Here is a 25,733-nt window from a genome sequence, read left to right on the forward strand (position 1 = left end):
CTGCAATCACCATCTGCAGTGATTTTGGAGCCCAGAAAAATAAAGTCAACCACTGTTTCCTCATCTATTTCCCATGAAGTGATGGGACTGGATGCCATGATCTTAGTTTTCTGAATGTTGAGCTGTAAGCCAACTTTTTCACTCTTCTTTTTCACTATCATCAAGAGGCTCTTTGGTTCTTCTTCACTTTCTGCCATAAGGGTGGTGTCATCTACATATCTGAGGTTATTGAGATTTCTCCTGGCAATCTTGATTCCAGCTTCTGATTCCTCCAGCCCAGCGTTTCTTATGATGTACTCTGCATGTAAGTTAAATAAGCACGGTGACAATATACAGCCTTGACGGACTCCTTTTCCTATTTGGAAACAGTCTGATGTTCCATGTCCAGTTCTAACTGTTGCTTCCTGACCTGCATACAGGCTTCTCAAGAGGCAGGTCAGGTGGTCTGGTATTCCCATCTCTTTCAGAATTTTCCACAGTTTATTGTGATCCACACAGTCAAACGCTTTGGCTTAGTCAGTAAAGAAGAAATAGATATTTTTCTGGTTCCTCTGCCTTTTCTAAAACCAGCTTGAACATCTGGAAGTTCATGGTTCATGTATTGCTGAAGCCTGGCTTGGAGAAATTTATGAGTTGAGGTGTAAATTTATGTCCCACTAAATCCACCTATTTAGGTCTACAATTCAAATGATTTTTAGAAAATTTATACTTGTATAAATATCTCTACAATCAGGTTTCAGCACTTCCATCAACTCAAAAAATTCTCCTGTGTCCATTTACAGTGAACTCTTGCTCCCACATCTAGCCTTAGGCAACCACTGATCTACTTTCAGCCTCCTATCAATTTGTCTTTTGTGGACATTTCATATAGCCCAAATCTTACAATATGCACTCTTTTTGTGTCTGGCTTCTTAGCACAGTTTTTTCTGTCAGTCATGTTGTAGCAAGTATCAGTAGTTCTTTTTTTTTTTTCCTTCTTCAGAACAGTAATTGTTTGTATCATATTATTTTTAACTGTATCTATGCCATCTCCTTTGCCCAGCAAAATAGCACCACAATATACAGACTTAAGTATATACTATGAAATTCTAGAAGTGACATTTTCCTATATTGGGGACCCTCCTTTACTTATAAAGAAAGAAAATCAACCAATGGTTCCTTAACCTATCTGAAATGCATTTCAAAATGAATGTGAAGCTTTATAACATTAGACATTATTTTGCATGTTTGAAAATTTCACAAATTTTAGTTATGTAACTCAGGGAAAAAAGACCAATGTTGAACACAAAATCAAGTTAAACATATTCAAAATTATAAATTAGTAGGGAAAAAGGTATCAATGCAATGGCCAAAATTTTGAGTTAAAAGAGAAAAAAGTTAAAAGGGCAATGAGAGATCTAATAGCTGTTATTATATAAGCAAAATCAAGGAGACAAGGAAGCATTAAAATTTTGTGTCCACTGCACTTCACAGAGAGGAAACCAAGTTACCTACTGGTTCTAATTTTTGATAGAAAAATAGAACTTTAAGATTAGTTTTGAAAATGCCAATTATTATTAATAAAGACTTCTCTGGTGGCTCAGATGGTAAAGAATCTGCCTCCAATGCAGGAGACCTGGGTCTGATCCCTGGGTTGGGAAGATCCCCTGGAGAAGGGAATGACAACCCAATCCAGTATTCTTGCTTGGCAGGCTACTGTCCATAGGGTCTCAAAGAGTCAGACATGACTGAGTGACTAACACTTTATTAATATGGAAGGACGGTTGCTGAAGTTCCAATACTTTGGCTACCTGATGCAAAGAGCCCACTCATTGGAAAAGACCCTGATGCTGGTAAAGATTGAAGGCAAAAAGAAAAGAGACCAGCAGAGGATGAGATGGATAGATAGCATCACTGACTCCATGGACATGAATCTGAATAAACACCTGGGGACAGCGGAGGACAGGGAAATCTGGTATGCTGCAGTCCACGGGGTCGACAGGAGTCTGACACAACAACAACAGGCTCCTCTGGCCATGGAATTTTCCAGGCAAGAATACTGGAGTGGGTTGTCATTTCCTCCTGAGCCTAGCAGGCCACAGTCCTTGAAGGAACAAAGAGTCAGACTTGACTGAGTATGCAATGAGCATAAGGCAGGTCAGCCTAACAGGAGTCTGTTTAGTAGGATTTCTTTTCACACCATTTGACTAGTATAAATCCCAATTCCTATTTAAGCACATACAAAAAAATGTGTTTAACATTTAAACCAAAACAAAAGCACATATACTTTAATGACTCAACAATCACAACTACTTACCTCAGAATTTGTTAATGATTCTTTCACTCTGGGAGACTAAAAGAAATACAAAAAAAGGAGGCTTGTTAACTGAAAACTCAGGTTACTTGTAGTCAGTTCCAAAACTGCACGGAATGGTGAAATGCAAGTCAACTCCATTTCATTCTGATCCATAATTAAATCATCGGTAACTCTAGTGAGTTTTCTGGAAAAAGAAAACTAAAATGATATTACTGTATTCTTTGTCCAGCTAGCCTGTAATGTATCAATATATTCATAGTATTTTAAGAGTTCAGAACTTTATAGCAGAAGTTTACAGCAAACATATAGGGACTATCAGGTAGCAGGGAGGTCACATTCTTCAAAGTGCAATCCTTTCTACTAATCATCCACATATTACAGGCATAATTTCTCATACTAAATGTGAACAGTCAAGCTAATTATCCAATATATTTTTAAGGCAGAATAATTCTGATTATGGACTTCAGTAAAGAAAACTTGAGCCAAAACTGAAATTCCAATTATAACCTGCCATATGAAAATTTAAAGTTAAATTGATTTAGTAAATCATAAGTTAGCAGTAATTCTGGATGCAAGCACTGGAAAATACAAAAAACAACAACATATCTCTAAACAAATTCAATTTATGTTAAATTCTACTAAATGTGAATGTGGACTTCTTATAAGGTCAATTTATAGGTTTTAAAATTTTTCATTACCATTAATGAGAATCAAGGTTCATGCAATACCTAAGGTATCACAGCAAGTATATGCCAACAACAACAACAACAAAAACCTTAGTTTGGAAATAATTCAAACTTACAGAAAAACTGTTAAGAATAAGAATAATACAAAGAACACTGCCATACCCTTTACCCAGACTCATCCAATATTAGCCTTTCTCCTTATGTGCTTTATTAGTGTTCACTTTCTTTCTTTCTATATATATTTAATCAATCCTGCACCATTTGAGAATAAGTTGTATATAATCGTGGCTCTTTACAACTGAATAGTTGTGTACTTAAGAACAGGAATATTCTATTACACAACTTCACTCTACTAAAATTATCAATTTCAGTAAATTTAATAATAATGCTTTAATTAACTACACATAATACAGCTTTTCCAAAGACTTCCTACTGTCCTTTAGGGCCTTTGTTTTTCTAGTATAAGATTCTGTCTAGGATCATGTACTGCAGTCGGTCATCGTGTCTCTCTAGATTTTATCTGACACATAATCATTTCCCCTGCCTAGTACATATTCTAAATAGACTGCTCCTAATTTGTGCTCTGATCTTTCTTCATGATTTAGACTGAAATCAATTCTACATAGTGATTATCTTCTTATGGTATTGTGTTTTAGAGACTCTCATGTACCCTGTGATCCTTATTAGTGATGTTAATTTTTATCACTGAGTCAAGGCATTTTCTGATTTCTCAGGTAGGCAGTAGCTATTTTTCCCCTTGCAACTAATAGGCAATCTATGGAGAGATACTAGAAGACCATGTAAATAGCCTGTTCATCAAAGATTTCCCATATATTTAGCACCCACTGATGATCTTTATGATTGCTTTATGATGGCTATAAAAGGATGAATTTCCCCATCCACTCCTACATTTAATGAAAAATCATCATTTTCTCCCCATTTGTTTATATCTAAGTATTATTTGTATGGGCCTACTGACTCCTATTCTTTTAATGATTTATAATTATTTCTATACTTTATGATGTTGATGGTTAAATTCTCCCTAATTTGGCTAGTGGGAGCTCCTTCAACTTGGCTCTTATATTAAAAATAAAAAAACCTTTTCTGTCAAAGCAAGATATCCCAGATTTATCTTATATTTTCCCTGTGTAAGCTGTGGAATCAGCCATTTCTCCAGTGAGCCTCTGTTCTTTTAGTAGGGCATAGGGTTTAAAACCAAGAGCTGAGCATAAAGCGTGCTTACTCCTACTGTTTTCCTGGCACACTGCATACTTGTAATCTTCGATTAGACGCCAGACACTGAATTTCACCTTGTTGCATGATGCTAATTTTGTATTTCTATGAATCTTGACGCTTTGTTCTAGAATACAGTTAAGCGGCTGGAAACAGTTTAATCCTTCTGTATCCTGCTTTGATGCGTTTTAGTTGGGTCTGGAGCAGTGTTCAGTATCTAGGGCAATATATTATACCCCATTACTGAGAAGTCTACTGAATGCCCTGTGAATTTTAAATTTCTCCAGTCTGGCTGCTGTTTCTGGCTGTGTGAGTGCTGGGTACTGTTTTCCACATGGGTAGTTTTTTCACATACAGTAATCGATAAGTATTCTGTTAAGTACTCAAAAGGGAAGCTCTAAGCTTCTTTCTCTGGATAACTGTCTCCTTCCTGGTACTCTATCAAATTTTATCTGATTTCATTTTTTACTTTTATTTACTCAACTTGGGAAAACACTTTCAAGCCACAATGAAAAGAATAATCAATGAAAGCTGCCCCCAAACTGACCTGGATGTTAGAATCAGCTGAGAAGGACATTAAAATAATTATATTATGTAACTTCAAAAAGTTAAGCAGAGACATGGAAGATGCAAAATCAAACACTTAAATCAAATTTTAAGTATCTAACAACCAAACCAAACACCAAATCACAATTCTAGCATTATGTCTGAGATGAAAAAGAGATTGCATGGCATTAGTAGCAGATTAACACTGCAGAAGGAAAGAATAATGAACAGGCTAGCAATAGAAACTATGCAAAATGAAACTGAGAGAAAAAGAATTTTTAAAAGTGAAAAGATCAGTGAACAGTCAGACAACTTTAAGCCTAATACACATGTTATCTGACTCTTCAAGATGGAAGGACAGAAAAAACTATTTGAAAATACGATAGCTGAGAACTTTCCAAACTTAAAAAACACTGTAAACCCAAAGATTCAAGAAGCTCAATAAACCCTAAATATGAAACGTGGGGGGGAAAAATCTAGGTATATCATAATCAAATTGCTCAAAACCATTCATAAAGAAAATAATCTTAAAATCAGTCAAAGTTAGCCCATCTCATTTTATTGCACTATGCTTTCTTTACTGCACTTTGTAGATATCATAGTTTGTTTTACAAACTGAAGATTTGTGGCAACCCTGAATTTAGCAAGTCTATCAGTGCCATTTTTCAAACGTTATTTGCTCACTTCATGTCTTGGTGTCTTTTTCCAGCAAAAACTAACACACTCACACACTATCCAGGATATACAAAACGAAAATAAGGTAAACTGTTCCTCTTCAGATAGAAGGTTAACAAATTTTAGGGACTAGGTTTCAACTGTTAGGCTTTCAAGTTCACTAATCTTTTCTTCTGAAATGTCTAATCAGCCATTAATCCAATCTAGCGTACTTTCATCTCAGACATTATAGTCCTCACTTCTCAATTTAGTTCAGTTTTATATACCCTAAATATTATCACAGTAAAACTGATATTTCAGTCCCCCTCTCCATGGAGATTTATTTGGGCTCCTGTTGTTAATAAAGTGTTCAAAATATTCTGTCTGTGTTTTTTTATATTTTATCTGGTTAAGCTGAACAGAACCACAGAATATAGTATTATCTAAGAGGCTTCAGACAGTAAGACAGAACTCTATAGTTAAAGCATATAGTTTAACAAAACATACCCTGAGTTGTGAAATTGCTGCTTTTCCTTCCTCACTTTCTTCATCAAATTCATCATCACTCCACTCCCAGCCACCGTCTTCCGTCTTGTGAAGACGGCCACTGGAGCCTGGTACTCTCCGAACCTGCTCATTAGGAAGAGAGACATGGACTGTGGGAGTGTTTGACACTTATGGTATAGAAAAGTCAGTCATATTTCTCTCTCTTTCTATTACTTCAACACCGTAAGTAGATAATAATTTTCCCCATAAATAAGTTTTCCCATATAAAGTCACATCCACCATGCTTCACTTGCTTTCTGTTCCTAATCTCCACTATTTGTCTTTACTCACAACCACTGACTTTCCCTGTACTTTGATAGTCTGAGCCTGCACATCATCCAAATCCCTCTTATGTGAAGTCAGATGAAATCTGAGGAATGGCTTCATATCTTCAGACATCAAGAAAAAATGGGGGCAGTTTAAGCCCCAAATAAATAAGTTCAAGATAAAGAAGATTATGGGTTTTTTTTTTAATTTTAACTTTTAGAATCACAATTTATGCTGGTTCAAGAGGACTACAGCTGTGCAAATATTAAGAAAAAGAGCAGTCCCCTAACTTTCATCTTCTTCCCCACAGGCAACCACTTTCAATTCATTTTAGCTTATTCTTTTAGAATGTATATATATTCATCTCTCTGAGTAATCTGTTCTTATTATTAACCCTTGATTTCCTGGTTTTAGAAATTATCTATTGACTTCTTGCTACAAAAGATGAGAATTTAACCTTATTGTTAATTCCCTACTCTTTTTTTAAGATACACTGTAATTCTGGGTAAATCAATTGTTTATATAACATTATTATATAAACTATATGGTGGAACCATATATATTACAATTACTTTTCTTTCCTGCAGAACCTTTTTATTTCCCCTGGAGTTAACATTTGCTTTCTTTCTTTAAAAAAAGTTACTTATTTTTGGGTCTCTGTTGCTGCATGTGGCCTTTCTCAAATTGCAGCGAAGAGGGGGGATATTCCCTAGTTGCAGTGTGTGGACTTCTGATGCGGAGCACAGGCTCTGAAGTGTGGGCTGAGTAGGTGCAGCACGTGAGCTTAGGTGGCCCATGGCATCTGGAATCTTCCTGGACCAGGGATCAAACTCTGTCCCCTGCATTGGTAGGTGGATTCTTCATCACTGGACTACTAGGGAAGTCCTGTTTATTTCTTACTTGTCATATTTATCCCCAGATTCTCTGTTATGTAAACCTCCTCTCACCATATTCATATACATTAGGTATTCATCAGTGTCATCTTCTCGAGGAAGCCTCTCACCAGAGCCCCGCGATCTGTTCCATCAGACTGACACTATGCTTCCTCAATCACATGACTCCCCTATTCTTACTTTAAGCACTTCCTCTACTATTAGCCTGGTCTATTTACTAAAGCTGTGCATTTCTGAACGTAATTTGATTCCATTCCCACACTCCACTTAATAGTTTGCCTAGTAAAAAAAGAAAACAATTTTGGGTTAGAAAACATTTTTTTCCCCTAATGTTCAACATAAAGCTCCATTGTGATGTGGCTTCCAGAGATGCTACTGAGGTCCTTATGACTGTTGATTCTAACTGTAACCTTTCCCTGTTGTCTGGAAAGCTACAGGATCTTTTCACCTCCAGTATTCTGAGCCAATGCAATGAACATGAACTAGGGCAAACTTCAGGAGATGGTGAGGGACAGGGAGGCCTGGTGTGCTGCAGCCCACAGGGTCGTAAAGAGTTGGACGTAACTGGGTGACTGAACAACAGCAACAACACTCTGAGCTACCGTGGTAATGTGCTTTAGTGGTGATCTATTTCCATTCATTATGCTGGCTACTTGAGCTCTTTCAAACTGGAAATTCATGAAATTTTTCTTGAATAATTTTTCAGTGATATCGTTTCTTGTTTTTCTCAGTTTTCCTTTTCTGGAACTCCTTTTACTTAAACGTTGAGCCTTTTCAACTAATCCTCTAATGTTTTCTGTATCTTGGCTTTTTGGCTCTGTTTTCTGGAAAATGTCCTCAACTTTACCCTAAAATCTTTGTAATGAATTTTTTCATTTTTTCTATAATGTTTTCAAGTCCCAAGAGCTTTTTGCTGGTGGTAGTGCCATTCTCTAAATGCTTCTTTTCTTAAATTAACAGCTAAGACATAATTCATATAACATTGATCCATTCAAGGTATTACAATCCAATGATTTTTAGTATGTTCAGAGTTGAAAAACCATCTATACAAACAAATTTCAATCATTTTTATCACTCTCTCCACTTCCCACAAAACATCCCATACCCATTAGAAGTCCTACCCACTCCCTTACAATCTGCTCAAGTCCCAGGCAATCAGTAATCTACTTTCTGTCTCTCTACGTTTGCTTCCAGAAGGATATTTCACATAAGCAGAATCACAGAATATCTCTTTCAGTTAGCACAATGTTCTAAAGGAACATCCATGTTATGGCACGTATCAGTACTTCATTCCTTATTAATGCTGGATAATAGTCCATTCTATCGGTTCATGACATTTTATATATCCATTTATCAGTAGATGGACCTTCAGTTTGTTTCCACACTTTAGCTATGGATAATACTTCTATGAACATTCATGTACATGTTTTTATGTGTACAGATCTTCAATTCTCTTGGGTATGGCTAGGAGTAGACTTGGCTGGGTCATACAGTAACTTTGCTCAGTAACTGCCACAAAAGTGACCACACCATCTTCCATTTCCATCAGTAATGTGTGAGGATTCCAGTTTCTCCACATCTCTATCAATACTTGTTGTTGTCTGTCTTTTTTGTTATAGTTATTCAGGTGGGTGTGAAGTGGTGTCTTCACTGTTTCTATACGGTGGAAAGAAACTTCCCAACTTCCCAACTCACTCTGGGAGTTGCAAACAGTGATTAATACAATTTAGAATTAATTAATTATGTACCATACTTTTTCATTCCAGTTGAAAGCAGAGTACTACTGAGGCACAGACTATTGCTAAAAGAATATATCAAGCATGCTGAAGAAAAGACTGAAAGAAAATGAGTAATATTCATACTGTTAACACAGTATTAGTCAAATACACTTTCAAAACGTAAAAGTAAAACTTCTCAGAAAAACTGAGTTAAATCCACATTTACCTTTTTAGCTCTTTCAGAAATGGTTGGTGCTCTCTGCAATATTTTTTCTTGAAGAAACTCTTTATTCTGGAGAGGAAAAATAAGTTTTCTTTTCATAAGAAGTTTTTACTGAACAAAAAAATTGACACAGAAATATTCACCACAATTAATGTGATATAGTAACTGTTTTTATAAAGTCTGAGAAAAGCTTCTATTCTTTCATTCTGAAGATCCTTTAGTATAATACTATCATGACTTTATAAATTGAGACAAAGCTTTAATGTATTGCATGAACCACCATCTATGAAAAGTTTGCTTTAACATACATTCTTTGGGGTTGTGGTCCCACATTTCCCAACTATAATAATATCCTATTTATCCCATATCTTTGGGAAATGAGATGTTTACTAATTCAGTAGTAAACCCTAAAATGAGAGTTCAGTATATTTCACAGAATTTTCCACAGATTTTATTTATAGTGGTAATATTAATTTTTCCTGTTTTAAGTTTTACCTGACACTTAAATTAATTTATAGAATAATATATTTATCTTATATATTGACTGTCCAAATAATGGCCCCAGCAATTATCTGACCTACCATCATTCTTCCAGAAATAATCATCTGAAGGTAATGCAACCTCTGAACAGTGAACCTAATGTAGGTGTTTGAGGAGGATCATCTGAATACATGAAACCAAGTTAGAATGTCCTACCTTGGCTTTCTGGAAAAACTTGTGCCTTAACAGTTCTGCTGCTGTTGGTCTAAAACCAGAAAAGAAAGTTTTTATAGTTAATTGAAGTGGAATGTGGGTTTTCATCTTCAAAAATGAAAACATGATTTCTTGAGCATCAAGATAAAAACTCAGTGTACGCCACTGTCCTTCACCTGCTAAAAACCAAAAAGGAAAAGCTCAGTACAAGCACCGAACAGAATTAAAAACTCAAAAAGAAGTTTTCTGATAACAATTATTGTAGGCTCTTGCAAAAATTCATTAGTGAAATGTTTCTTTTAGAAGCATGATTTCTTAATGGCTTTCAATATATTTGCTATTTAATATTATTTCCCACGAAGTTGGCTTTATCTACTTTAAAGAAGCAAAAAATATACATTTAAACTGACAAATCAAGAACTGTGCTTCTTGCCACATAACCATCTGTAAGTGTTCAACTTAGGTAATTACATATTCTTAAAAAATAATTTCACAATTTCCTTTAAAAAACTGAAGATTCTAAGAGTAATGTATAGTTTCCAAATTTAATCTACACGTAGTTTTTAACTTAACTGTGCAGTCTTACTTCATTTGAGTAAAGGCATTGTTGTCAACTTCACAAACTAGTATGAGAATAAAGAATAAACAATGCTACACTTAAGAAATTGGACCTGACTGACACCATATACCTACCATGTAACGCTGAACAAGTCACTTCTCTAAGGTTCAGTATTACCTGGCTAAATCCCTAAAAGCAGTGGTTCTTAAACATGGCTGTGCATTATAATATCTGGGAGTTTAAAAAAAACTTAGTCTTTCAACTGAAGAGATGAGGGTCATAATCTAGCTATATAAGAACAAGGCAGCAGGTAGCCTGGCTTTTGTATTGCCCTCCTGGAATACAATTGGCATACCAGACGGGAACTGTCACACAAGAGAGAAATAAACTATCTTACAAATATAAAAAATCCCAGGCTGTTCCCTGTAACAGTTACAGCAAAATCCGTGGGGGCAAACCTGGGTGCAGTTTCTAAAACTCTCCAGGTGATACCAAAGTGCACTCAAGCCTGAGGACCAGGGCCTCAGAGGATTCTCATAGAAATCAAAAGACAGAATAAATGTGGAAGTGCTATGCAAACTCAGAGTAGACGTCACCATTCCTACTTTCCATTCAGTCACAATTTCAGTATGTTTAACAGTTTGTCCAACACTGTTTCTTATGATTTGTTCCTTTCTTATGGGCTCACTTCCTTCTTTCTAAAATACACTCCAGAGGAGTTCTTTATGTGATAAAACATGACTGGAAAACTCAATTTTTGACTAAAATTATTTCATGCTTACTGGTGAATGAGTTTGACTAGATTTAGAGAATTAGGGAATTCTGGGTTAACAGTTATTTTCTCTCAGCATTGTTCCACTATAGTGTCTGGCCTTAACTGCTGTTACTGGGGAAGGGGTTTGTCCATCTGCCTGCTATTCCTCAGTTAGGTAATCTGTTCTCTCAGGCCACATTTAAGACCTTCTCTTTGTATTTGTGTCCAGTAGTTTCATGACAATGTATACAAGTGGAAAAAGAGGGATACTGCTTGGAATCTAGGACAATAATTCCTTAGCCTGAAAATACAGATAGTTCATCAATTCAGAAAATTCTTGGCCATTATTTCTTTGAATGTTGCTTCCAGTTCACAGTGTGGGGTTTCACTGTGTGTTTTGTAATTCTGGACTGTGATCTCTTCAATGCAAGAATTGCAGGGACCTGGGTTTTGGAAGTAGTCTAACAGTGCAGTTTCTGATTGCTTCCGCCAGAAATAAAACTGGCTTAGTAATAACTGTATTACTCTCTAATCCTGTGGGTTCCCGGATAATATGGGTATAAATTCAGACTGTAAACCTGCGGAGTGTCCAAGTCAGAGGACTTGATTATTCCGGAAAGATTTCTGTTGTGTTTCTGTGATGACAGATTTTTATTGTTGTTATTGTTCTCTGATCTAATCTTCCACTCAGGATGCATACTTATCAATGTTCTAGCTTTAAGCAGAAATCTCAGTTCAAAATCCCCATATGGGTAGGCCCTGTATCTCATTTTTAGTCCCCACTTGGAAGTTAAAACTCCAAACCAGTAGGTTACTAGACTGAACAGTGTCGCACTGAAGGCAGCCACAGGATGAGTTTATAATTCTTGCATTTATGGCTTCCTTGTTAATTTTGGCATCTGAAGACCTCCCTTTATTACAAGCTCATCTCTATTCTTGTGATTTTAAGTTTGACAGATTTATCCAGAATTTCTAGGTGTTTGTAACAGAATTCAGAATTTCAGTCAACTAATCTGGCAGAAGCAAAACTGTTCCCTATGTTTTAATACCAGTGTATTAAGAAAGAGGAAAAATGTTCTAAAACGACAGGTTTGAACTTTGCTGCCTATTTTTCTTACCCTTTCCAATATTTCCAACAGTAAATTTTGAAGCCCATTAAATATACTAAAGACATGATCAAGGAAGTCAATTCAAACCTTTTAGTTTTGTTGAGCTTTAGAAAAATAAAAATTAAAAATCTTTTAGTGCTACAAAACTGAGTGGTCTATATACCACGTGAAACAGAAAAATAAGACAGAGTGAGAACAGGACCCAAGGTTAGAAATCAGGAGTTTTGACTGACCTCAAAGATAAAAGATTATATGCAATAATCTTTAACTTCTATGCTTCTGTTTAATTCATAGATACACACATTAGATGATCATGTTTCTTTAACTCACCTGCCATTCAATCTTTCTAGTGTTAATAAGCTCTTTGATTTTTTGGTCTACTTAACTAAAACACCTTTCCAATAAGGAAGAAAGTATGACTATCTGACATTAAATATAGTATTTGCTATTTCTCCTGTTAATAAAATCATAAAGAGCATTAAGATACTGGTTTATTTATAACTCTTAAATGCAAATTAAAAATAAGCCCTCCCACTAACTTGGCAGCTCATTAACAAATACATTTATAACTCAAAGAAATTAACCAAGAAACAGCTTAACTATTTAGGGTGTACTGTATACTAAAAAGAAGGGAGAAAGTATATAATTCACTCATTTTCAATTTAGTATAATGGTCAGTGTATATTTTTTCTAATGTTTAAGTTTAGTTCTTTTGAATTCTCTGGACATGTATGTATGTATGCATGTGATTCATAGCCTTCCCCAATGGTTTATATATTAGATGAAGAGGATAAGTTTTATCTCATATTTTACCTTTTTTCTGGATCTTTTTGAAGGCACAATGAAATCATTTTTCTAAATGATTTTCCGTATTTTTTCAGCATTTCTTTATCTTGAACACCAGTTTCCAAAGAAGGAGGATCATTCTGCAGTGTCAGCATTAAAACCTGTGAGAATTTTCAATATAATGTAAACTTCTGAAGATTCAGTAATCAAATGTTGTGGCCACAATTTTTCAATATAGACAACCTCCAAACATCTGAGCAGATTTTATTATCTGAAAGTTCACATCTAGATCAGTTGTTTGGAAACTAGAGCTATTTAGGTGTTTTCCAGATAAATAATATCCTATAGACAGTTGGCTTCCCAGGCAATGTGCCTGCAAAGGCTCAACTGTATCAGCACTGTATTGTATGTCCTTTAGTTGAAATCTTGCCTTCATGTCTTCTGTCCAATTCTTACACCAGCAAACTTAAAAAAAAAATGGCAAAATTAAAGAGTGTGACTTTGCCAACTTTACCTATTCATAGCTCTGTTTCAACTTGACCCCTTGTAACCTGGCCTTCTCTTCCCAGAACTCGTCAAAAACTTCGATCACAGAAATCACTGATGATGTCCTAGTTGACAAAGCTATAAGTGTTTTAGTTTGCACTCTTCCTACCTTCCCTGCAGCAACTGTCCATCCTGAATCTCTTCCTTCTTTGACTTACATGGCAACACACTATCTTGATGCATAGAGACATAAGTAACAAAGGATATGAAAGATATGAATAGGATATGAAGTCATCCTATCCTATTAATATGATGCAATTTGGGGTGATTTTCTATACTGTTTGACTTTTCAATAAAAGCATAACCCATTTTTCTAAGCACAAAGTTAACACCAAAATTAAAAGGCTATCGTCAGAATTATTATTTGCTATTCAGATTTAATTTATATTTACTAAAAGGGGATTACTAAGGTTGTAAGTATTTCTCATTTTGAGCAAATAGGTTATTAACATGTGTATGTCTGGCTACAATTTCAGGAGTCACTGCCTACAATAACAGAAAGCAAACCTTATCTTTCTCCCTGACCTCTTTTCAAAAATAAGCCATTTCTTGGGCCTCAAACTAGCCTCCCACCTAACAGTTATAAAGAGTAATCCTTTTCAAAGCCTTGTGAATATTCATTTACACCTAGCAATCTTGACCTTTAGGAAAAAACCAAGGCCTTAAAGTATAACTAACCTTTCACCCATCAAACATATAGGTTAAAAAATATATACACATGTTTTGAATATGGACATACAGAGAGGTTTTTCATACTATCCTTACTGATTTTGTCTCTATGTTTTTAGTGCCTTAAAGGGGACAGAGTAACATTTTAAAGGTTCTAAAGTGCTCTAAGAACATAGATACATGAATATCACTATGACAAAAATTCACATGGTACTCACCATTTTAAGGCATTTTGTAAAGCGGGCAAGCAAAACTGTAAACAACGGCTAGAGCTACAAATAGACAAATAGAATTCATGTGCATATTCTCACTTAGGGGTCACACAGATGAAAATGGTTGCCCTCAGGATGGGGGCTTCCCAGGTGGCGCTACTGGTAAAGAACCTGCCTGCCAATGCAGGAGATGCGAGAGACACAGTTTCAGTCCCCGGGTCAGAAAGATCCCCTGGAGTAGGAAATGGCAACCCGCTCCAGTATTCATGCCTGGATAATCCTACAGAGGAACCTGGTGTGCTACAGTCCATAGCATCATAAAGAGTCAGACATGACTGAGCAACTAAGCACACACACACTTCTTCAGGATGTAACAGGCCTTTAAATAAAAGATGCTTAATGTCTTACCACAAAGCAAACTTCTATTCAATAACAAAGAAAATAATACATATGTATGGCACATGAACAATTTGCATGGATCAAACAGATAAAAAGCACTTAAAAATAGTGGCTGACACAGATGAGTGCTCAATGAATGTTAACAATAATTACTATTAACATGGAACTGTTCCAACAACCTTAAGAGGTAGAAATGATCATCATCCCCACTGCGGCTGCTCTACACAGGTGACTGTGGGGAACACATACCAAAACGAGACAGATTAGATCCAAACATTAAACTAGTTACACAGTCAGGAGATGGTGGGTCATCAAATAAGAAGGTCAGCTACAATGTAAAGCTAGCTACCCAGTGTCACGTACCAAATATCTAGAAGAGATTCTAACTGCTAAAGAAGTTAGAAGGAATGCAGGGCAGAATGCAATGGATAAGAATGTCAAGTGATCCCACAAACACAAGAGCTCCAGCTATGTGTGTTACTTACATGCAAGTGGAGGATAAATTGCTAATATGAATGGCTGAGTTACTGTAAATGAGGACAATTACTATTTTTATAAACTCTTACATTCATATAGTGCTTTTTAATACAAAAATACTTGTTCATATACTAATAAATCTACGTAATTCTTAAAAAAAATAAAGTCAAATGAGGTAAGCCTCTGACAGAGAACTGAGACATAAGCTGGGAGAGTATTATGGATAGAAGCCTCACCTTCATCGGCGGGTACTTATGATAAGGAGCTGCCCCCGTGGCCAGTTCAATGGCTGTGATCCCAAAACTCCAGATGTCAGCTTTGAAATCATAACCACGAACCTGGACAGAACAGAGAGATGCACAAGATTACTTTCACCACCCAGGAGCACTTTCAAGATAGCTTCTAATATGTATCAAGAACCACAGACTTTAAGCCGATAAAATATAATCTAAAGTTGGCAAAAGCTAAATTTACTTGGTAAGAGGAAAAAAGAAAAAATGGAATGAATGTCCAGCATCATTGGGGAAATGGTTAAGTATTGTATATTCACTTAGAGAAACATACATTCAACTAAAAGCAATATTAATGAATCCTATGTGAAAATATGGAAAACCACTTTATGATATAATATGAGAAAGCACTTAAGAAAGAGGATTATAAAATTCTTCAAAAGTTTTGATACTATTACAAACAGGTATACAATCTATTAAAGAAAAAACCAGAAAGACCTAGAACAAAAATAAAAGTTTGGCAGTCTTTTGTTTTCCAAATTTCCTATGTTATAATATTATTTTATCACCTTAATTTCTGGAGTGAAAAAAATTACAAGGGTAAAAATATTTTTAAAGTTGCTAGTGTGAATATGTTGCCAAATTTCTCTCCTTTATACTGTCACCAGCATGTTATAAAACTAAATATTTTAACTTTCTATTCTAAGCAATCTAGGAGCAGAAACAGGATTTGGGAGTGTATGGTTTGAAACCTAAAATTAAAGCTCCATGTTACATACTGCCTCAACATGGGGTAAACAGAAGGCCCTGTAATGACCTAAGTGAAAGTTCCCTACCCCACTGTCCTCCCAAGGAGAATGTGCCCTAGGCCCTAAGCCCTGCTTATCAAACGATCAGGTGCAGTTCCTGTTTATTCCTGAGTAGCAGGTTTCTGCTCCCTGCCAGCCTTACCTTCACAAGGAAACCAAAGGGCACATCACTTTCTTGATACTACAAAGCCTGTCTCCTGTAGCAACTGTTCATTCCCTTCCTAAGTGCAAACCCGTAAGGCATGCAGCATCCTCTGCCTCCAGGTACGCGTACAAGCAAATAATAAATTGCGGCCAATCTCATCAGGCCCAGTGTCAGGTACCTGCATGCTCAGCCATCTCCATAACCCTAGTGTGGGAAGTCTTGACCCACACTAGGGTCAATACAGGCATTGCAACAGAGTGAAAAGTAGATTCGGTTCTACATACGGAGTTTGACATAAGACATTTATGTAACTCATCTACAGGGAATTGGAATACCTACCCAATTTTAAAAAACAAGACTCAACTGGATATAATTCATAAATAATGAACAATGAACAGGTGGGAAGTAGAGACAGAAACAGCGAGTATGTGTAGTTAGAGATGAGGTGCTGGGAAGCAGTGTTGCTTAGCAGTAGAAGGAAAGCCAGAGAGAAGTCAGAAAAATGGCCTAATAAGTAGGAGAACGAGGAAGCTAAAGATGTGAGTAAAGGGCATGCCAGTCAGAATGGCTGCTATCAAAAAGCCTACAAACAATAAATGCTGGAGAGGGTGTGGAGAAAAGGGAACCCTCTTACACTGTTGGTGGGAACGCAAACGAGTACAGCCACTATGGAGAACAGTGTGAAGATTCCTTAAAAAACTGGAAACAGAATTGTCATATGAACCAGCAATCCCACCGCTGGGTATACACACCGAGGAAACCAGAACTGAAAGAGACACGTGTACCCCAATGTTTATCGCAGCACTGTTTATAATAGCCAGGACATGGAAGCAACCTAGATGTCCATCGGCAGACGAATGGATAAGAAAGCTGTGGTACATATACACAATGGAGTATTACTCAGCCATTAAAAAGAATACATTTGAATCAGTTCTAATGAGGTGGATGAAACTGGAGCCTATTATACGGAGTGAAGTAAGTCGGAAAGAAAAACACCAATACAGTATACTAACGCATATATATGGAATTTAGAAAGATGGTAACAGTAACCCTATATGCGAGACAGCAAAAGAGACACAGATATAAAGAACAGACTTTTGGACTCTGTGGGAGAAGGTGAGGGTGGGATGATTTGAGAGAATAGCATTGAAACATGTATGTTATATGTGAAACAGATCGCCAGCCCAGGTTTGATGCATGAGACAGGGTGCCCAGGGCTGGTGCACTGGGATGATCCTGAGGGATGGGATGGGGAAGGAAGGGTTCAGGATGGGAGACACATGTATACCCATGGCTGATTCATGTCAATGTATGGCAAAAACCACTACAATACTGTAAAGTAATTAGCCTCCAATTAAAAAAAAAAAAAGATGTGAGTAAAGGGGAAAAGGTCAACAGTTTCAAATGCCACAAAGAGAATAAACAAGGAGCAAAATATGAGCTCTGGATTCTAGAATTAGCAGAGTTTTCTTCCATAAGGTTGATGGGATGAGCGACATAAACTGCAGTCTGTTTGACACAACCAGGAAATAGGGATGTGGGGAAAACTAGTCCTTCAACAGCCATGTGTAGAAAGATCAGGTCATTTAACTTGTACTAAGGATACTGCCATTAAATCAATCTTAATTATACTATTCCTTAGGTCGCCTTTGTATAAATCTTGAGATTAATTTGTCTTTTGCTAAGTTCTAGAGTTTGGGGTTTATTTTTAAGCATGATGCCAAGTCTTAAACAAGGAACAGAGGCATGTTTCCCAAAGCTAACCTAGCAGACCACTCGAAAGCAAACACTGCTCAGTTTTTTTAATTTTGTAAAATAATTCAAATCACTGTAAAAAGACAAAAGACCCAGTACCTGTTCCATAACTTCAGGCGCCATCCAACAAGGGGTTCCAACAAAGGTTTTTCTCACTTTATTTCGAGTAATGTCACCACCAGTTGCTAAAAAAGCACTAACTCCAAAGTCTAAAACAGAATATAACAGCAGGGGATTAAAAGTACAGTAACTAACATATATACATAGGAAAATAATATAACGTAGTTCTGGTCCTACATACATAGTATGACCTTTTCTCGTCTTTCTGCTGAACTTCTTGACTAAATTAACACATCGCTTAATGGGTTCCTCATTCTATTCCTCTCCACCTCCACACACCATCTCCCCAGATTTTCCTCCTTGCTCCAATCCATTCTTTTCATCTTCCCAAACTGAAACTCTGTATCAATTAAACAATAACTCTTATTGCCCCTTCTCCTCAGACCCTGGCAACAACCATTCTACTTTCTATCTCTAAAATTTTGACTACTCTAAGCATTCCATATAAGTGGAACCTACAGTATTTATCTTTCTATAACAGAGTTATTTTATTTAGCACAAGATCTTCAAGGTTCACTCATGTTCTAGCACGTGTCAGAATTTCCTTCCTTTGGAGGCTGAATGATATTTTATTGTATGTACATACCACATTTTGTGTATACATTCATCCACTGATGGACACTTAAGTTGCTTCCCTATTTTAGCCATTGTAAGTAATGCTGCTATGAAAATGAGTGTACAGAAAGCTGTTTCAATTCCTGCTTTAGGTTCTTTGGGCTTATATATTCAGAAGTGGAACTGGTAGATCATACAGAATTTTTATTTTTAATTGATTTAAGGAACTGCCATACTGTTTTCCACAAGAACTCTACCATTTTATGTCCCTACCAATAGTGAACAAGGATTCTGATTTCTCCACATCCTTGCTATTTTGTATTTTTTTTGATAAATAGCCACCCTAATGGGTGTGTTATTATCTCCTTCTAGTTTTGACTTGTATTTTTTTCCCTGATGATTAGTGATACTGAGCATCTTTTCATGTGCTTTCTGAACATCTGCGTATCTTCTTTGGAGAAATGTCTATTCAAATCCATTTTTAAATTGACTTTGTTGTTGCTGTTGACTTCAAGAAGTTCTCCGTATATTCTGGATATTGTAAGTCTCTTGTCAGATACATGATTTGCAAATATTTTCTCCCACTCTGTGGGTTGCCTTCTTCCTCTGTGGATAGTGTCTTTAAGTGCACAAATTTTTAAAATTTTCCCGAAATTCAATCTATTTTTTTGTCTTCTGTTGCCTGTACCTTTGGTGTCACATCTAAGAAATCACTACCAAATCCAATGTCATGAAACATGTGCCCTGTTTTTTCCTAAGAGTTTTACTGTTTTAGGTCTTTATATCAGAGTCCATTTTCAGTTAATTTTTGAATATTGTGTTAGATAAGGGTCCAAATTCATTTTTTCGCATTGGGATATTTAGTTTTCCCAGAACCATTTGTTGAAGACTCCTTTCCCCACTGAATGGCCTTGATACCCCTGTCAAAAATCATTTGATCATATTGTACAAGGGTTTATTTTTGGGTTTTCTATTCTATTCCACTGGTCTTTATGCCAATTTTTATACCAACAACATACTGTTTCTATTACTACTGCTTTGCAGTAAGTTTTGAAATCAGGAAGTATGAATCCTCCTACTTTGTTCATTTTTTAAAAGACTGTTTTGGCTACTTGAGGTTCCTTAAGCTTCCATATGCATTTTAGGATTTTTTTCTGTATCTGTCCCCCCAAAAAAAGTTGTTGGGGTTTTGACAGGCATTGCATTGAATCTGTAGATTACTTTCAGTAGTACTAACTTTTTTAAACAATGATAAGCTTTCCAATCCATGAACAGGGGGATGTGTTTCCATTTATTTACATCCTCTTTAATTTCTTTCAGCAATGTTTTATAGTTTTCATTGTACAAGTATTTCACCTCCTTGGTTATGTTAACTTCTAGGTATTTTAATTATTTTTGATGCTACTGATATACAGAATTGTTTGTAGTATTTTTCTCAGATTGTTCACTGTTAGTGTAGAAAATGCAGCTGATTTTTAAGTGCTGACTTTTTATCCTACTTTGCAAAGTTCATTTATTAGTTCAAGCAGTTTTTTTTTTTTAACATAATGTTATGCTTAGGGTTTTCTGCATGTAAGATCATAGAATCTGCAGAGATAAGTTTACTTCTTTCTTTTTAGTCCGAATGTCTTTTATTATTTTTCTTGCTCAATTGTTCAGCTTAGAACTTCCAGTAGTACTATGCTGAACAGAACTAACACATTCTTCCCGTGTTGCTGAACTCAGAGCAACAGCTTTCAAGTCTTTCATCACTGAGTAGGATTACTGGAGCAGGTTGCCGTTTCCTTCTCCAGGGGATCTTCCCGACCCAGGAATCAAACCCAGGTCTCCTGCACTGCAGGCAGATTCTTTACCAACTGACTACGAGGGAAGCCCATGAAAGGGTGTTAAATTTTCTCATATGTTTGTGGTGCACTAAGATGATCATGTGGGTTTTCTTTTTCTCTTTGTTCTGGTAATCTCACGTGTAACACTGATTTTCACATGTTGAACCACTCTTGCATTCCAAAGAAATCCTGCTTGGTCATGGTATATCATCCATGTAATATGCTGTGTCATCCAGCATATGGAGGTAGTGTATCATCCATTTGATATGAATTGGATTTGCTACTAGTATTTTGCTGAAAATATTTACTTCAATGAGTATAATAGATACTGGCCCATAGTCTTCTTTTCTTGGGTTAGTATCTCTGCCTGACTTTGGGAATAGGGTAATTTTGGACTCAATAAAATGAGTCAGAAAGTGTTTCTTCCTTTTCAAATTTTTGGAAAACTTTGAGGAAGGCTGTTATTAGTTCTTCTATAAATGTCTGACAGAATTTACCAGTTAAACCACTGAGTCCAGGGCTTTTCTGTGTCAGGAAATTTTTGATTATTGATTCAATCTCCTTACAAGCTATATATAGGTCATTTCAGACTTTCTATTTATTCATGATTTCATCTTGTTAGGTTTTTTTTTTTTTCCATCTTATTAGGTTTTATGTTTCAAAAAATTTGCCCATCTAGGTTATCCAATTTGCTGGAGTAGAATTGTTCATAATACATCTTACAATCCTTTTTATTTTGGTAGAATTGGTAGCAATATCCACATTTTTGGTTATGATTTTAGTAAGTTGAGTCTTTTTTTTTCTTAGTCTACCTAGCTAAAGGTATGTCAATTTTGGTGATCTTCTCAAAGAATCAACTTTCGGTTTCATCAATTTCCTCTATTGCTCTTCCGTTTTCTATATCCTTTTCTCAACTCTAAATTTTATTATTTATTTCCTTCTGCTAACTGAGGGTTCAGTTTCTTCTTTTTCTGGTTCCTAAAGCTGTGAAGTTAAGTTGTTGATTTGCTAGCTTTTTAAAAAAAATAAATAAATAAAGCATCTAAAGCTACAAATTTGCCCCTTGGCAACACTTTCACTGCATCCCATGAGTTCTGGTATGGTTGTGATTTTGTTTTCATTAATCTCTAAGTATTTTCTAGTTTCCTGTGTGATGTCTTCTTTCATCCACCGGTTGTCAAAATCTATTTGTCAATCTATTTTTGTTTAGTTTCCACAAATTTGTGAATTTTCAAGTCTTCTGTGGTTGGTTTCTAGCTTTACCTCATTGTGATAAGAGAAAATACTTTATATAATTATTACTTAATCTGTGGCCTAAAAAATGGTCTATCCTAGAAAATGCCCCTTGGACACTTCAGAAGAATGTGTACACTGTTCTTATTGGGTAGAGTGCTTGGTATATGCCTGTTAGATCTAGTCAGTCAATGTGTTGTTTAAGTCTTCTATTTCCTTACATTCTGTCTGTTCTACCCATTATTAAGACCAGAGTACTAAAGTCCCCAACCATTACTACAGAGCTCCTTTTAGTATTACAGAGCTATCTACAGTACCCTTCAATTGTGTTACTGTTTGCTTCATATATTTTGCTGGTATGTTAATATGTGCATGAATGTTTATAACTGTTTATCTATTTATTATATCTATTTAATCTTTTATTAATATATAATGTATTGTCTCTTACAACCTTTTAAATATAGTTTATTTTGTCTGATATTAGAGTAGCTACTCTGTTCTCTTTGGTCACTATTTGCATAGAATATATTTTCCCATCCTTTTGCTTCTAATCTCTTTGTATCTTTGGATCTAAAGTTGGATCATGTTTTTAACCATTCTTTTAATTGGATAGTAAATTTACTTACATTTAAAGCAATTACTGATAAAGAGGGACTTACTTCTACCATTGTGTTATTTTTTTCATATGATTTAAAGCTTTTGGGGGGCTTCCCAGGAGGCACGGGTGGTAAAGAACTGCCCTGCTAATGCAGGAGCCATAAGAGACATGGGTTCGAGCCCTGAGTCGGGAAGATCTCCTGGAGGAGGGCATGGCAACCCACTCCAGGATTCTTTTTTTTTTTTTTTTTAATGTATTTGTTTGTTTATTTGTCTGTATTGGGTCTTATGTGCTCCTGGCTCCTCTAGTTGCTGTATATGGGCTGGAGGCATATGGGATCTTAGTTCCCCGACCAGGGATCAAACCTACATCCTCTGCATTGGAAAGTGGATTCTTACCCTTGACCACCAGGGAAGTCCCCACTCCAGTATTCCTGCCTGGAGAATCCCATGGACAGAGAAGCCTGGTGGGCTACAGTACATAGGGTAACAAAGAAACAACTAGAAACAACTTAGCACGCATGTTAAGTTGCTACATGCAAATTAAAAACAAAACAAAAAAAAAACTTGTTCCTCATTTCCTATATTACTTATTTTGTGCTTAACTTTTTGTTGTAAAGTGCCTAAAATTTTTCCTCATTTAAAAAATTTATATTCTATAGCTATTTTCTTTATGGTTACCATGGGGGCTACACTTACCACTCTTAATTTGCATTTACACCGGCTTAACTTCAATAACATACAAAAACCTTTTTCTTTACAGCACTATTCTCATCTCTTCGGGTTGTTCTTATCACAGAATTACATCCTCATAAACTGTGTGCTCAAAAACATAAACTAATCATTTTAAATGCATCAGTCTCTTAAATTATGTAGAAAAGATGTGGTGTTACAAACCAATGCTATTGTAATATCAAGTTTTAGACCAATAACTGTTTCCTGTAACGTGTTAGTCTCTTAAATTATGCAGAAAACAAAAAGTGCGGTTACAATAACAGTAGTGTTTTTATATACCCATGTATTTACCTTTATTGAGTTCTTTATTTCTTCATACTGCTTGGAGTTATTATCTAGGGTCCTCTCATTTTACCTTGCAAAATTCCCTTGAGTATTTCCTTCAGGGCAAGTCTAGGGGAAACATATTCCCTCCACTTTTGTTTATCTGGAAATGTCTTAATTTCTCCCTTACTTTTAAAACGATCTTTGGTTGACACTTTTTTTCTTTCAGAACTTTGAATGCATTGTCCCTCTGCCTCTGGCCTCCCAAGTTTCTGATGAGAAGTCTGCTGACAATCTTGTTTAGGACGCCTTGTATGTGATGAGTCACTTGTCTCCTGCTGTTTTTACGATTCTTTTTCTTTGTCTTTCTTAAGTTTGATTATAATGTGTCTCTGTGAGTCTCTCAGAGGTCACTTTAGCTGGAGATCACTGAGCTTCTCAGACGTTTATATTCATGTTTTTCATCAAGTTTGAGATGTTTTCAGCCATTATTTCTTCAATTTCTCTCTCTGCCCCTTTCTTCTCCATCGAGGCCTCACATAATGTGGATGTTGGTCTACTTAATGATATCCAAACAGACCCATCAGGCTCTATTCACTTTGTTCAATCATTTTCCTTTCTGTTCCTTGGAGAAGGAAATGGCAACCCATAAATCTGTTCCTTAGACTTGATAATTTCCATATTCAAGTTCACCAATTATTTTTTCAACCAGATCAAATGTGCATTTAAATCCTTCTAATAAGTTTTTCATTTCACAATTCAAGTTATTGTACTTTTTAGCTCCAGAATTTCTTTCTTTTCAAGTCTTCTCTCCTTATTGATATTTAGATTTTATTAACAATTGTTTTGAGTATTCTTTATCTTTTAACTCTCTCAACATCTTTAAGATGGTTGTTTTAAAGTCTAATATATCTGCCATCAAGCCTTTTCCAGTGATGGTCTCCTTTGAATAGATCATACTTTCCTGTTTCACTGAATGTCTTGTGATTTTGTTGTTGTTGTTGTTGTTGTTATTGAAGATGGACATTTGAATCTAATAATGTGCTAACTCTGGAAATCAGATTCTTCCCCTTCCCTGGGATTTGCTGTTTCATGTTGTTGTTTTGTTTTTTGTAGTTGTTGTAGGCTGTGTCTGTGTCAAGCACTGGCCTGAAATGTAAACTTAAGGCCTTCTCAGATCTTTTCTGGACCTTCTCCTGAGAACAAACATTCACTTTTCAACTTTCCCTGCAAACGTTGCTTTTGTTTTGGTTTTGTGGCCACATCACATGCTTTGTGGGATCTTAATTCCCTGATGAGGGATGGAATCTAGTGCCTTGGCAGTGAAAGTGCAGAATCCTAACAACTGGACCCACAGCAAAGTCCCTGTAGTTATTTTTTATTGTCCTAGTCTTTAAGGTTTGGCTTCAAAAAGGGGAAGAGGAGAGAAATGAAGGAAGGAAAAAAAGGCAATGACCTGTTCAAGTGCCCTGGAAATCATGTGGAAAAGAGGAGCTGTAACAATGGCTGCCTGTCTCTTTGTCTGCATCTCTGTGATCAGAAGCTGCAATTAGTAATCAGAGCAGATGCTAGGATATTCGAAGGACAGGGTCCTTTCTCCCCACCATAGTTCCTGCAAGTTGTGTGCAAGTTGCTCCAAAAATACATGCATAGCTGCCTGCCATGTGGCTGATGAGTAAGAAATGAGCAGCTCTGAAACCGACCAAAATTAACTGCAATTTACCTTCCAAGTCTTGTCCTAAAAGTTTCAAGCAATCAGAGATGGAGAATTTCAAAATAGTTACACTAGACAGATTCTGCCAATTCAGCTGTTGTTTAGGTGGGGAGAAGATTCTTGGTGCTTCCTACTCTACCATTTTCCTAGAATTCTTTCTTTTTTGTTCCTTAGCACTTGATTTTGCTTCTCTATTCAATACAGCATAATTGTGCCTGGTTTTGAACTTATATAAATGGAATCACAAGCTATATATTCTATTTTGACTAGCTTCATTCACCCTGTGTTTTATAATTTATTTAATGCTTCTGTATCCAGCTGGAGTTTACTCATTTTCATCACTATATAGTATCAAGTTCAAGTGTGTGTGTGCACAGCTTTGTCCGACTCTTCGTGAGCTCATGGACTGTAGCCTGCCAGGCTCCTTTGTCCCTGGGATTTTCTTGGCAAGAATATTGGAGTGGGTTGCCATTTCCTCCTCTAG

At 36.1% G+C, this 25,733-nt stretch overlaps 1 protein-coding gene across 3 annotated transcripts in view; it reads right to left on the bottom strand.

Moving 5' to 3' along the window:
• Positions 1–25,733, bottom strand: part of OXSR1 (oxidative stress responsive kinase 1) — an 84,839-nt gene that overhangs the window by 11,411 nt on the left and 47,695 nt on the right. For 2 of the 3 annotated variants that reach the window (XM_052641524.1, XM_052641539.1), the window contains exons 6-12: positions 18,305–18,414; positions 15,503–15,604; positions 12,991–13,124; positions 9,759–9,807; positions 9,066–9,131; positions 5,923–6,045; positions 2,297–2,332 (exon numbers count right to left, since the gene is read on the bottom strand). In XM_052641524.1, the coding sequence (XP_052497484.1) occupies positions 2,297–2,332; positions 5,923–6,045; positions 9,066–9,131; positions 9,759–9,807; positions 12,991–13,124; positions 15,503–15,604; positions 18,305–18,414 (620 nt within the window). The remainder of the gene's footprint in view (positions 1–2,296; positions 2,333–5,922; positions 6,046–9,065; positions 9,132–9,758; positions 9,808–12,990; positions 13,125–15,502; positions 15,605–18,304; positions 18,415–25,733) is intronic. The other variant, XM_052641532.1, reaches the window with a different exon arrangement.

Source organism: Budorcas taxicolor, chromosome 1, assembly GCF_023091745.1.
Source record: "Budorcas taxicolor isolate Tak-1 chromosome 1, Takin1.1, whole genome shotgun sequence".
NCBI classification, from domain to species: Eukaryota; Metazoa; Chordata; class Mammalia; order Artiodactyla; family Bovidae; genus Budorcas; species Budorcas taxicolor.